Below are 13727 nucleotides of genomic sequence, written 5' to 3' on the forward strand. Positions count from 1 at the left end.
GCTAGTTTTCTCATATGTCCCATGTTGCTTTTGCACAGTTCAATTATAACATCTGAATGCAAAAAGGTGTGCTTATGTGACTCAAGGATGGAACCAAGCATAGTTAGAAGCAAGCCAAGCAATAATTTCTACAGTTCAGCTTCTCAGAAGGCTGAAAGCCCTATTGCTTCCCCTTCCCTTGCAGACACATTAAGAATCTACAACTCATTGTTACACTCATGACCCTCATTGTATCCCATCACATCTGTATGCACAGCCCAGTCATTTTACACATGTTCATTTGGCCCATATTGGTAAGTGGTTGCCTAGAAAAGTGGGAGTGTAGGCATGAGTATTGAAAAGCACATATGTATATGTAGGTACACATACACACGTATGGACACACACTTTCCTACTCTATACTTCAAATATTGAATGAATAACATTGCTATTATCCTTAATTTCTTTAATCTTTAATATCCTCTTATTATGCATCCCAAATATCTTAATTTGGAACTAACCTGGTTTCTCCTGTGTAGTCTATCTTATTTTCTATAAGATAAACTTGAACAAATATTAATCCACAAAATTCTACATAATCCAACTAGTCTACCTAGTCTTTCGGCAGCCTCTTCACTCATGTGTGTGAGTTAGTCTCTTAGTCGTGTCTGACTCTTTGAGATCCCATGGACTGTAGCCCTCCAGGCTCTTCTGTCCATGTAATTCTCCAGGCAAGGGTACTGGAGTGGGTAGTCATTTCCTTCTCCAGAGTGTCCACTCATAGTACCACATAGAGATGACAGGTACAGCTCCATTTTCACATAGACATCACTCTAGCTCTCTCAGATGAAAGCACAGCAGTGGGGCAGGACTCAGCTTCTCCAAGCACAGGGCAGGGTATGGACCCCCAAGCTCTTCTATAACCCTCCATGAAGGTGAGGGTATTCTGTTTCAGAGACCAAAGCACACAGAAACACTGACTGTGTTCCTCAAGCCCTGCCCATCAGCCCTGAGATTATAGAAAAACCTCTCAGGCTGGAGACTGCTTGATCCATGACTTCAGTGTGTGTGCTTTTAAAGTTCTGTATAACCTGTTTCTGAACCTTTGTGGTAATTTTAATATGAAGTTGAGAGAAAACATACCGGGGATTTCTAATCTTTTTTACCTTTTGAACTTGAAAGTTCTTTCCGCCAGTAGCATTAGTGATATTTTAAAAACAAGATAGTATTTCATCTCACAGGATAATATACTGTATATTTCATTAAGTCTCATGTTATTTACAAAAGGATCCATACAAAGACACTTCTGCAAGAGCAGACAGTGTACTACAACGATGCTCTGAAAATACAGGATGTAGGCTCCAATTTGGCTTCAGCGTGCTATGATTCATTAAATTTTGTTCTCCCTAAATCATTTTAGAGAATACTGCTTGGCAGTAAAGGAGCTCTTCTGTGCAAAAGAATGGCTGGTGGTGGAAGAAAAGACCCACAGGGGACTCTACAGATTTGGGATGCTTCTGTTCTCCATGCCAGACTGCAACAAACTCCCTAGCATGCACTGGGACCCCATGGCCTGCACCAGACTGCCATACTTAGGTAACAGAGTTCTCGTGAGACGCTGGAGGTTCAGAGAAATTTACTATTTTGAGGAAACTAAGGTGTGAATTTAAATCTCCTAACATTTCTAGGCATTTCTAATTTTTTTTTTCTGCCTTCCTTCCATACCTAATAACAGAATCCTACTGCTATCCTAATTGCACCAGTTAGCATAAGGATTTATTCCATTTGTTCTAAAAGAAATTAAACAGTACTTTTCAGAGCTGTTGAAGATCTTACCTTACTTCTTAAGCAGATCTGATGACAGCTTATACCATTTTTTGGAATGTGCAAAGCAATGGCTAAGAAACATCTCATATTTTGTCAGAGAAGTGGAATAAAGAAATAAAGTCCTCTTTCTTAGCCAAGGAAGCAGATTTTTCAGCATGCAAAAATAAGCCACATGTTTGAAAATGCTGATCTCACGAAACAAAGCTGAATGGCTGCATGTTGCTTTAATGAACTTCATTTGTAAGGAACTATGTGGTTAGCCCTAACAGCTGGATTCATTCCAAAGACGCAATCCTTTCACATTTGAATGCAAAAAATGTTTTCCCGTTGTATATTAAAAAGCTGAAAGAGAACCTGCATTTCTTAGCACTCTCTCACAGAACATAGGAGCTATCTGGATGTTCCTAAAACAAATTTTTATCCTTTCCCCTTCAGATTATAAAAAAGAAAACCTAACAAGTAAGTATTTTTGTTTGTGCCCTTGAAACCTTATATGTATGTAACTGGATTCATGCATGCGTATTTACACCCATATTTCATGATGATGTCTAGGACAAAGTACAGTCTCTCTCTTAAAGGCTTTTCACTATACTCATTCAGGGTAGAATACAAAGGCAGATCATTAGAGATCCCAGTTTATAGCTCCTAATTAGGCCATGGAGAGCACCATATTTAATGAATGATATAAATCCTATTTCCATCCCAAAGTTATTGAGCAGCATTGTCCCTTCTATGGCTATAAAATAAGCCAATTTAAATTATCACCTTTTGATTTCACATTCATGATTTTTATATCACCTAATTCTTTATAGAGGAAAAAGTGTTTTGTGCCCTTGAAACCTTATGTGTATGTAACTGGATTCATGCATGTGTATTTACATCCATATTTCATGATGTCTAGGACAGAAGTATAGTTTCTCTTAAAGTACAGTCTCTCTTCATTGAGCCAATTCATGCTCTTCCTTTGTGACAACTGATCCTTCTTTTGGAAGATAGGTGTCTTTTAAAACAGCTGGTTTTCAGTATATACTTTACAGGGTCAAATCAAATGGTTTTAAAGGAGTCATCTCAAAATCTCTAGGAAAGAATTCTGCAGTCTTATCTACAGACCTTCCCCAACTCAAGAATGAAACTTGTAGGTACCCTTTTAGAAAAGCAGGGGGACTGCTTGATTCAGGCTCTGGCACATGTTATTCCTTCTTTGTGAAATATTCTCTCTCCTGACTTCCCCCACCCCCTTCCTCCATGGCCACACCCACACATATACCTTCCACCAGTTACACCTACTCACTCTTAATATTTAACCTAAAGTTACTCTAGAAAACCTAGCTAGAATGCTGAAACCTGGACTTGAGCCCAAGAATACCCCTGGATTCTCACAAGCATCCTTGTTCTCACCACTCTTGTAACACTCTTTATATTTTATTGTAATTATTTGTTTTCTAATTGCTTCTAAGTACTTTAACATAGAGAGTTGTCATGTCCACCACAGTGTCCTTGACACTTAACAATCAATATTCATTTAATAAGTCCATTAATATGTGGATGAATGAGTGAATAAGACTCCTCTGATGTTCAAAGGCAAAGGATAAAAAGATAAAATCGCAGAGAGAAGAAAAAGATTAAAAGGAAAGAAACTGGAGACGCAAATTGATAATGTGGACCCAAAGAGATAATTGATATTGCTCTAGGGAAGATGAGGGCAAATCGATCAGAAACAATAAACAAGAGCTGAGAAAGTAAAACTCTCCTGAAAGAAGAAACAATTAAACCCATAAACAATTAAATGCATAAAATTCTTGTTGAACCTGTGCCAATTTTTCATTTTGAAAAAAAAACTTACTAAATCATCATGGCTTATTCTCATTTTCTGATAGTATTGATAAACAAATCACCCTTTATATATACTAATAGGGTTGCACTGCCAATTTAATAAATTTAATTACATTCCTTCACATGTTAAATATGGTATGAATGGCTCTGGTGAAATGCAGATACAATAATAGTCCCCTCTCTCTTTTAATGATTGTTCCTGCTTTCTTATTAGCAGAAAGATTAGCTCTCCAATTTAAATCCCCCTTCCCACTCATCTGGTGGCTCAGCTGGTAAAGAATCTGCCTGCAATGTGGGACACCTGGGTTAGACCACTGGGTTGGGAAGATCCCCTGGAGAAGGAAAGGCTACCCACTCCAGTATTCTGGCCAGGAAAATTCCATGGACTGTATAGTTCATGGGGTCGCCAAGAGTCAGACATAACCGAGCAACTTTCAGTCACACTTCACTCCCACTCATCTTGGGTTGATTTTTTAAATCTTTGAATGTCTCAGTCCAAAGAAAGTCACAGCAGCTTTCAAACCATCACAGAGGAACCTGGGAAGTCTGTAATATCCATCACTGCTGTGACGCTTGATGAGAAATGCTATCATTGGTCCTGCACAGATATTTTATTGCTGTGCTGAGTTCCTTCTAGTTCCAGGTGCCTGCTGGAGTCACAGGGGTGACCAAACTCAGTCTCCATAGGCTTTAAAATCCACTTATTTAGCTGTTGGTGCTCAGGGCAAAATCACTGTGTCCACAACTAGACTAAAAGTCATACATGGGCATCCCTTATAATCTCTGCTTTTACAAGTATCCTATTTCAAATGGCTTCAAGCATTGACAGCAAGGAAAGTTTTCCTTTGACTTTGTGACGTGTTATATTAATATAGCTCCTTCTATGAAATCATTGTGTGTGTGTGTGTGTGTGTGTGTGTTTTACTATATTGCAGTTAATTGTTAATATTTCATTTAGGATCTTTTAAATCTATGTTCTATAATCTATGTCTGCACTTTTCTTCTATGCTAACATTGTCAGGTTGTGATATAAGTATTATAACTTCCTAAAACAACCTGAAAGATTTTTCTTTTACTGGAACATATTATAAAACTGTAGAAATTGTATCTCTTCTAAGACTGAAAGAATGTAATCATAATACTATAATGACTTAAATTTCCTGGTTATGACTATTTTCAGATTTTTTAATTCTTCAATTTGGTAATTAATATGTTTCCATCATTTCCCTCAAGATTTTTTAAATGTAACTCCATAGTTATATATTACTTCATTTTTATTGACATTTGAATCTATTGTTAAAATGACTTTATCATTCCTAATTTCGTATGTTTGTGCCTTTATTTTTCTTTTAAAATTAAGATGTCACTGATTAGACTACTTTATAAATATTTATAAGATTATTGACCTATTTCTAAGTCTATCATTTGTGTCTATCTAACTTATTAATTTCTGCTTGTACATGGCTGTTACTTTATTACCTGTTTTTCTTTGTTTTCTGCCGATTTTGTTTCTTTTCCATCTTGAATTAACTGTTCAGCTCATTCACTTTCATTCTTTTAATCTAATGGAAGGAGATAATGCTATGAGTTTATCACTGAGCACATCTTTGACCAAATCTCATAAACACTGTTAGGAAGTTATTTTGTAATCTGTAACTATGATTAATTTCTACTCTTTGATTGAAAGGTTATCAATTTTTTTCTTTTGTTTAATGTCCTATTGGATTTTATTTAATCTACTATTAATTGCATTTTGATCCAAGAATAGATCTGCATGATTTCTTCTTTTGAAATTCACTTGGATTCATAATCTTAGTAATTATGATCTGACAAAAAAGACAAAAAAGATTATGTCTTTGTGGTATCCCACAAATATTTGAAAATAAAGTTTCTCCCTCTTTTTAGGGTACAAAGTTCATTCTTTACTATTAAGACATTCTTGTTGATTATGAAGATATTTTCTATACATGTTGTCCTTAGACAATCAAACGAAAGGATTTAAAATATAATTCATAGTGTGGTTTTAACAGATATACAGTGGACTTTGCACCCCACGAACAGAGAGATTTAGTATGACATCTCTTGGTTTCCCTGGTGGCTCAGATGGAAAAGAGATTTAGTGAGAGTTAGTATGATATCAGGGGTTTTCCCAGTGGTTCACATGTTAAAGAATTTGCCTGCAATGCTCGGGAGACCCAGGTTCGATCCCTGGGTGGGGAAGATCCACTGGAGAAGGGGAATGGCAACCCACTACAGTATTCTTGCCTGGAGAATCCCATGGACAGAGGAGCCTGGTGGGGTGGGGTACAGTCCATGGAGTCACAAAGAGTTGGACACGACTGAGTGACTAACACACATATTTTTGGTTCCCAGCAGTAATACAGATTTTACCTTATTTGTACATTGCACTGACCTTTTTAAAAGGAGTTTGAAATGAGTTTGACTGTTAGATGAACCAGCTTTCTCATTGAGTCCTATTATTTCCATTTGCCACATTCTTCCATTTGTTTTTGTAAATCAACAATACATACATATAAAAGCTCAGACAATCCTGACTTTAATTTCATAAAAATATTTTACTTAATAACAATTTCCATGATTGCTGTCAGGTCATAAACAATATGATGCGTGTAAAGAACACTAGCTCAGGATCTGCATTTTTCTTGGAAAAAACATGTTCTTTCTCTGTGTCTCATCTTTAAAATTCTATGAGTCTATAAGCTGAATAACTCAGACAGTAAAAAATCTCCCTGCAATGCAGGAGACCTGGGTTTGATTCCTAGGTTGGGGAGATCCCTTGGAGAAGGTAATGGCAACCCAATCCAGTATTCTTGCCTGGAGAATCCCAAGGACAGAGGAGTCAGGGGAACTACAGTTTGTAGGGTTACAAAGAGTTGGCCATGACTGAATGGCTAACACACATAAGCTGGATTTACTTACAACTGGACCTCACTGGATTCTTACAATTGCACTTTATAGATATAAAACCAGGGAGAACCTGATACATAAACACATGGTCTTAAATTTACTTTACTGATTGCTTGAATACAAAAGTTGCTTCTTAAAAGTTTAAGAATGAATGAAAACACTGTTGTTGACTTACAGCATTCCCGCCAATGACATCCTCAAAGCCGAGTGTGGACATTCCAAATGCGCCTTCCTCCTCCTCGCCCTCCTTCTCTGTCTCACCGACGTACTCTATGACTGTAATAATCTCCATCATGTCCAGCTTTGCCATATTTGTGCTTCTTACCATAACAACTCTTTATTGCTGCCGAAGACGAAAACAATGGAAAAATAAGAAAAGGTGAGATTCTAGTTTAAGTTGATCACTTAACAGTTTAAAATTTTTATTTATTTCACATTGAAGCTGGAGATGGGAGGAAGGATATATACAGTCTCCTACGACACCCACTGCTGTGTTTTAAAGTTAAGCACCCCCATCATGATCTTTAAAAATGTCAATGACTTTTTGCATAGGATCCCTTGTCCTATGGTTAGTTTCTTGCAGCAGATAGAATCTAAACCACAATTCGGAAAAATATGGTTGTTCCTGCTCCCCGTTAGCCCCCTCAGCCCCACTGCCACTACCAGATTGGATGGTGACAAAATTCCTGAAGAAAAAAAAAAAGTGTCTTTAGACTCCAATCCAAAATTATTTGTTGCTCTAAAACAGAAGGATCTTTCATAAACTTAGCATAATTTGTTTTGCTTCCTCCTAAACACCTATGTCTCTGTCAAACCTGAGTACAAAGCCCTCACCTGGTCCTCAGCTCATTACTGATCTTACCTGTCTTACCTGCAGAGAATCAGCAGCAGTAACCCTCACTACGCTTCCTTCTGAGCTCTTGCTAGACAGACTTCATCCCAACCCGATGTACCAGAGGATGCCACTCCTTTTGAATCCCAAATTGCTCAGTCTGGAGTATCCGAGGAATAACATTGAATATGTGAGAGATATTGGAGAGGGAGCATTTGGAAGGGTCTTTCAAGCAAGGTAAAGTTGCCCACATCAAAAAAAAATTTATCCACTAAAACACATTGTGATGTCTATGTAATTATGTATAATATTTATTATCAAATTAGCTAAATCTTCACCTTATTCACCTTATTGTTTTGGGTACTGTAGTTTGAGTCTTGATAATTTTCCCTCTTTGCTGGAAAATAGGGTTATATATATGGAGAGAATCTTTATAAAGTGTTCTGATGATAAGCAATTTGTAAAATTGAATATTTTTCAGAAGAGACTTTTGTCAGACATTTTAAATCAATTTCTTGCATTGCTTTTAGTAATATTTCTAAAATCGCTTCCATTTTCAATTGCTATAGTCTTCACTTCATTTAAAATTTTCTTTGAACTAATGTTTCAGTTTAAGAACTCAGCCTGACATGCGTAGATATCAAATAGATGTTCACAGAATGGCAAGACAGAAAAGGAAAAAAATAACGTAAAAATGGCAGATAACAATGTGCTCAAGAAAGGAGTATGTATTAAGGCAAATGCTAACCCAATTAATGTCTTTGTGTGAGTTGGAATAAAATAACTTCTCTTCACATAGCTCCACAGAAACACAGCTAGGCTACAGAATGTAGACTTGGTTTTAATCACCGATTGTTCACTTTGGCCTGTTGCTCTTGGGCAGGACACAACATTACCTCTATACATAATGGCCCTAGTATGGAGGTTACATGATTAATGAAAATCTCACACAAATATTGGGAACCAAAAAAAAAAAAAAGAAGGGCTCCCCAGGTGGCGCTAGTGATAAAGAACCTACTTGCCAATGCAGGAGACTAAGAGACGCAGGTTCAATCCTTGGGTCAGGAAGATCCCCTGGAGGAGGGCATGGCAACCCACCCCAGTATTCCTGCCTGAAGAATCCCATGGACAGGGGAGCCTGGAGGGCTACAATCCATTGGGTCGCAAAAAATTGGACACGACTGAAACTACTTAGCATGAATGCAAAAAACTGAAAGGCACACTTTGAGACCTTTAAATATAAAGATGAAAAAGTCACGGTTCCTGCCTTCTAGGAATTTAGATTCTAGCCAGATATTAAGGGATTACAATGGTAATGATCATCTGGGCACTTCTGATTTCCTGTTATTTGTAAATAATGCATCTTCAACCTTAATCTGTGTTGAAAATAACACTAGTAATTTTTAATTGGAGTCAAGAAGTTTTAAGTGTGACCTGCCGTTGGCATCTTTCTTTGGTTCTGTGGCTCTGGGAAAGGCTGCATGAGTGGGGGGATGTGTACAAACATGGGTAGTTATCATGTGACTATATGTAATACTCCTGATCTTTGATTTCTTGCTCAATAACTGTGTCTCTCAGGGCTCCAGGCTTACTTCCCTATGAACCTTTCACAATGGTGGCAGTGAAGATGCTCAAAGAAGAAGCCTCAGCAGATATGCAAGCAGACTTTCAGAGGGAGGCAGCCCTCATGGCAGAATTTGATAATCCTAATATTGTGAAACTCTTAGGTATGAAACTCGTAGGTACAAGTGGAGAAATGTATGCATCAGAAAACAGAGACTGGCAAGTTCTTTCTCCTTTAACCTTCACTTCTGTTTTTTCTTTCATTCCTCAATCAGAGAGATGTCTCTGTTCCTCTCCATAGAATATTTTCTGTACCAGGGAGTAGAATATTTCCTTAAATCACCTAAGTTCAAAAAATTGGAGTTTTAAAAATTTTCTCAGGAGAAGGACATGGCAACCCACTCCAGTATTCTTGCCTAGAGAATCCCATGGACAGAGGAGCCTGGTGGGCTACAGTCCTTGGGGTCGCAAAGAGTCGAATACAATTTAGTGACTGAACAGCAAGAGAAGTATGCAGTTTACAAGGAAGAACCTAAACGGGGCAGGTGAAGCGAAGGGCGTGGAGCCCAGATGCATGGCCCGGGGGGAGCCTGTCACGTGGAGCGCTGCTTAGGTGAGGCCAGGCTGCTGTTACCCGTCACTTGTCAGTCACACATGAGGTTATTTGCAAAAAAAAAAAAAAAAAAAAATTTTCTCAGAGAAATGTTTTGTCACTTCATTAACTTTCTTTTACCAATTTTATATTTTAATTGTTCATTTATTTTATATAGTTCATATAAATATACCAATCAGTAAAGTCCCTGGAATTAAAAGCTAACCCCAAAAGAAGCAAGTCAAGATAATAGTATTCTCATTTCCTTTCCTTTTTGAACAGAGACTTCTAATTTTTGCCTGAAAAAATAATGGAGTTAATAAGCTATTTTTATGCTGGTGTGAAATTGTAACCATCTAATATTTCAAGTTGTCCAGTTTCCCTCTCAAATACAGAAAAATTTTAGAATCAACAAATGCCTTTCTTATACTAAATCCAAGGTTCTATTTATATTAACTTTTTTTTTTCTTTCTGGAAAATAAACATTTGTAAATTTACCTAAATGTTTAACTGCAGTAACCGGAATATTTCATCTAAGATCTTTGACTGTTTTTCTCCTCTTTTTAAAATTTCACAAAATAGTTTCCTTATCATCCTTCTTCAGAAAGGAAGCAGAAAAACAGAGCAATTGTATTACATACTCAAAGCAAACATCCATTCATAAATTCATTTGCTTAATATTTATGGACTACTTGCTCACCAGAAACGTGGTAGGCATGTGGAATTGAAAGAAGACTTAAGATATAATCTCTATTTTTAAAGGGCTAAAATGTTGGGGGGAAAAGCCTCAGCTGAATGGATAATTATAACAGGCTGGTAGGTAGGATGCAGGATTAAGGATAAAGAATGATGGAAGGAAAATCTGATCCAGGAAAGGTCAGGAACAGAGGCCCCCTCAGAGGAGGGATAAATCAACTGAATCTTAAAAGAGAAGTAGATGTTTACACAAAAAAAGGGGGGGTCAGGGTTCGACTATGATGCTGTCAATAGAAAACCAAGGCCCCACTTCTTCTGATCCGGTCATTTGCTTTTGGACAATGTTTTCCAATGTGTACTTTAGAAACACACCTCTAACAAGGGGCCTATTTTGGTTGCAGGAGTGTGCGCGGTGGGGAAGCCCATGTGCTTGCTCTTCGAATACATGGCCTACGGGGACCTAAATGAGTTCCTCCGCAGCATGGCCCCGCACCCCGGCCGTGGCCTCAGTCCCAGCGACCTATCCCCCGGGTCACAGGCCTCCAGCCCCGGCCCCCCGCCGCTCTCCTGCGCGGAGCAGCTGTGCATCGCCAGGCAGGTGGCCGCGGGCATGGCCTACCTCTCCGAGCGCAAGTTCGTCCACCGCGATTTGGCCACCAGGAACTGCCTGGTGGGTGAGAACATGGTGGTGAAAATCGCCGACTTCGGCCTTTCTAGAAACATCTACTCGGCGGACTACTACAAAGCCAATGAAAACGACGCCATACCCATCCGTTGGATGCCCCCCGAGTCCATCTTCTACAACCGCTACACCACGGAGTCTGACGTGTGGGCCTACGGGGTGGTCCTTTGGGAGATCTTCTCCTACGGCCTGCAGCCCTACTACGGGATGGCCCACGAGGAGGTCATCTACTACGTGCGGGATGGCAACATCCTCTCCTGCCCCGAGGACTGCCCCCTGGAACTGTACAATCTCATGCGTCTGTGTTGGAGCAAGGTGCCTGCAGACAGACCCAGTTTCAGCAGCATCCACCGAATCCTGGAACGCATGTGTGAGCGGGCGGAGGGCAGTGGGGGGATCTGAGGTCCAAGATGGGCGAAGAGAAATCGCCAGTCTCTTCTCAGACTCTGGGAGCCCGAGGAGTGCAATGCCTGAGCCCCCAGGAGACCCAGATAGCAAAGAACAGTAGCAGACGTGGGTACTATGCTGCTTGCTTCTCAGAAAAAAAAAAAAAAAAAAAGACTGGGCAGAACTCCTGGAGTGGGTGGAAATTGGGTGAAGCGAAAGGCAGGCGAGAAAACGTGTCAGATAACCGGAGGTAACTACTCTTCCTCACGGGGAGAGTTTGTATTACAATTGTACCAGAAAGAATGCCATCCTGCTCAGTCCCTGAATTAGCTGGCAGCAGAATAAGGCTCTGCTGTATTAAATTTTAATATGAACTGCGGTTGAGAGCTTCATTTTTAATAGAGTTCATTCCTGTCCATTAGGAAAGTAGTGTATCTTCCCATAAGATATTTAGCTCAAGCACAGAATACTCCAAAGAAGGAAAAACCGCTCATTGTCTCCTCACCCAAAGATGGGTGTTGGTTTCTTATTCAATTTCTTTCTCGAGTTTAATGCACACTTTTATATTTGTTTGTATTCGACAAAGTTGTGGTTTACTTTATTGATAGAGGGTTTCCAAGGAATAAAGTGATAATCAGCAAGGTTATATTCTTATTGTGATTTTTAGTTCTCTTTTTCCTTGTTTCTTCTTTAGAAGTTTTCCTTTGTGCACACATGTCATGAATTTAATCTGCTTACTTTATTCTTACAGGTTTTTTTTTCTGAAAATGTCTTTTGTGTCTATTTACCTTTTTTTGAAAATTTTATTGGTATCTTTTTCTTTGCCTCATCTTTCTTTATTTAGGACTTGGTTCCTTTTTGGTTATTTGGCTATTTTTTCCTTTTATTTCACCTATACAACAAACACCTTGGCAGAAATAATAATTTTCTAAGTAACATTGTGGACTGTTACATATATACCTTTTGCAGAGTATATCACTATTACTATTTTCTTCTGCACCTGCTTTTGAAATTACCCATTTCAAAGTTGTCATTCATTAATGTTATTGCCACAGACTATTTCACAGTTTATAACATGGGAATTCACAAGATGGTCTTGTGACTGAGTTATTTCAAACTATTTTTGTTAATTCTGACATTTTTTTTCCCTTCTAGAAACCAATTTGATAGGTAGTAGGATTAATATAGAACTATTCACCAACTTTCTGCATGACTATTCACCTGTCTTGTTACATCTTATGATTCTTAAAAGAAAAAAACAAGACAAAACAAAACCATCTAAAACTCAGATTCTTGGTGCACAAGATTTCCCAGTGGAGTATACACAATATATCTTTATCTGAGGCCAACATGGATGATATGTGTCTCTTCCTGATATTATATAACACAGATTCTCCTGAAAATCAAATAAACGGGAAAGAGAAAATAGCAGTCTACTCTATGGCCAGTTTACTTTCATTCAACCTAATTGGTAGTAAAGACAGTGGAGAAATGGTCTGAATTCTTGAAAGTAGATTTTCTGGCTACTTTCGGTCCGTCCTCCAGAGGGCTCTACCTGATATCTCCAATTGCACCTGCACACAACAACTTTGTCATCTTTGCTAGAAAATCTGCCATGCCTTGTTCATAGTCACTCCAGGTAACCAAGACAAAAACACAGTTTTCCCTCTTTCACCCATGAAAACCCTATCAATTTTACTTTCTTAAAACCCTCCTGCGCACACCACCTCCCCTTCAAAGCAACCACCCACTGTTCAAACTCTATTGCTATCTCTTCTCTCATCTTTCTCCCATTTCAGGCCAGATAAGATTCCATGGGCTATGACAATACAAGCTGACTCACAATTCAGATTTACAAATAAGGAAGTCAGGAGTTAGGACTGAGACCTTGAGAGGTGCCTTAGATTCAAATAGTGATTTGAGACAGTCATCAAAGAGCTAGATGAGGAATGAGGTTGCAATATGAGTCTAAGACAGAAGGTCAAGAGGCCAGCAAAGCAGAAAACTTGGAGTGGACCACCATCAAGTCTGGAACTTTCCTGTAGACATTCATGGCATGACACATGTATGTCATATAGGCTCTGAAAACTTCAAAGACATCTTTTTCCTCAGCTGACAGAGTTTTATTATAAAAGAAAGACATGAAGTCAGGCCAATCAGAAAAGCTACTCTATTGAAAAGCAGGGGGACTTCCCTGCTGGTCCAGTGGCTGGACTCCAAGCTCCCAATGCAGAGCCCCCAGGTTCAATACCTGGTCAGGGCACTAGATCCCACATGCCATAACTAAAAATCCCTCTTGCTGCAGCTGAGATATGGCACAGCCAAATGAAATAAATAAAAATAAATTTGAAACAAAGAAAAGAAAAGCAGAGTCAGGGTAGTGAGAGTTACTTGGAGGACCTGCCATG

General features: G+C 38.8%; 1 protein-coding gene across 2 annotated transcripts in view; it reads left to right on the forward strand.

Annotated features, from left to right (window-relative positions):
• MUSK (muscle associated receptor tyrosine kinase) overlaps positions 1-12131 on the forward strand; it is a 95016-nt gene extending 82885 nt beyond the window's left edge. The window contains exons 12-17 of one of the 2 annotated variants that reach the window (XM_043453770.1): positions 1400-1575; positions 2242-2265; positions 6745-6946; positions 7445-7636; positions 8978-9126; positions 10652-12131. In XM_043453770.1, coding sequence (XP_043309705.1) covers positions 1400-1575; positions 2242-2265; positions 6745-6946; positions 7445-7636; positions 8978-9126; positions 10652-11334 — 1426 coding nt within the window. In that variant the 3' untranslated portion in view covers positions 11335-12131. The remainder of the gene's footprint in view (positions 1-1399; positions 1576-2241; positions 2266-6744; positions 6947-7444; positions 7637-8977; positions 9127-10651) is intronic. The other variant, XM_043453771.1, reaches the window with a different exon arrangement.
• The last annotated feature ends 1596 nt before the right edge of the window (positions 12132-13727 follow it).

This window comes from Cervus canadensis, chromosome 30 (genome assembly GCF_019320065.1).
Source record: "Cervus canadensis isolate Bull #8, Minnesota chromosome 30, ASM1932006v1, whole genome shotgun sequence".
In the NCBI taxonomy this organism is placed as follows: Eukaryota; Metazoa; Chordata; class Mammalia; order Artiodactyla; family Cervidae; genus Cervus; species Cervus canadensis.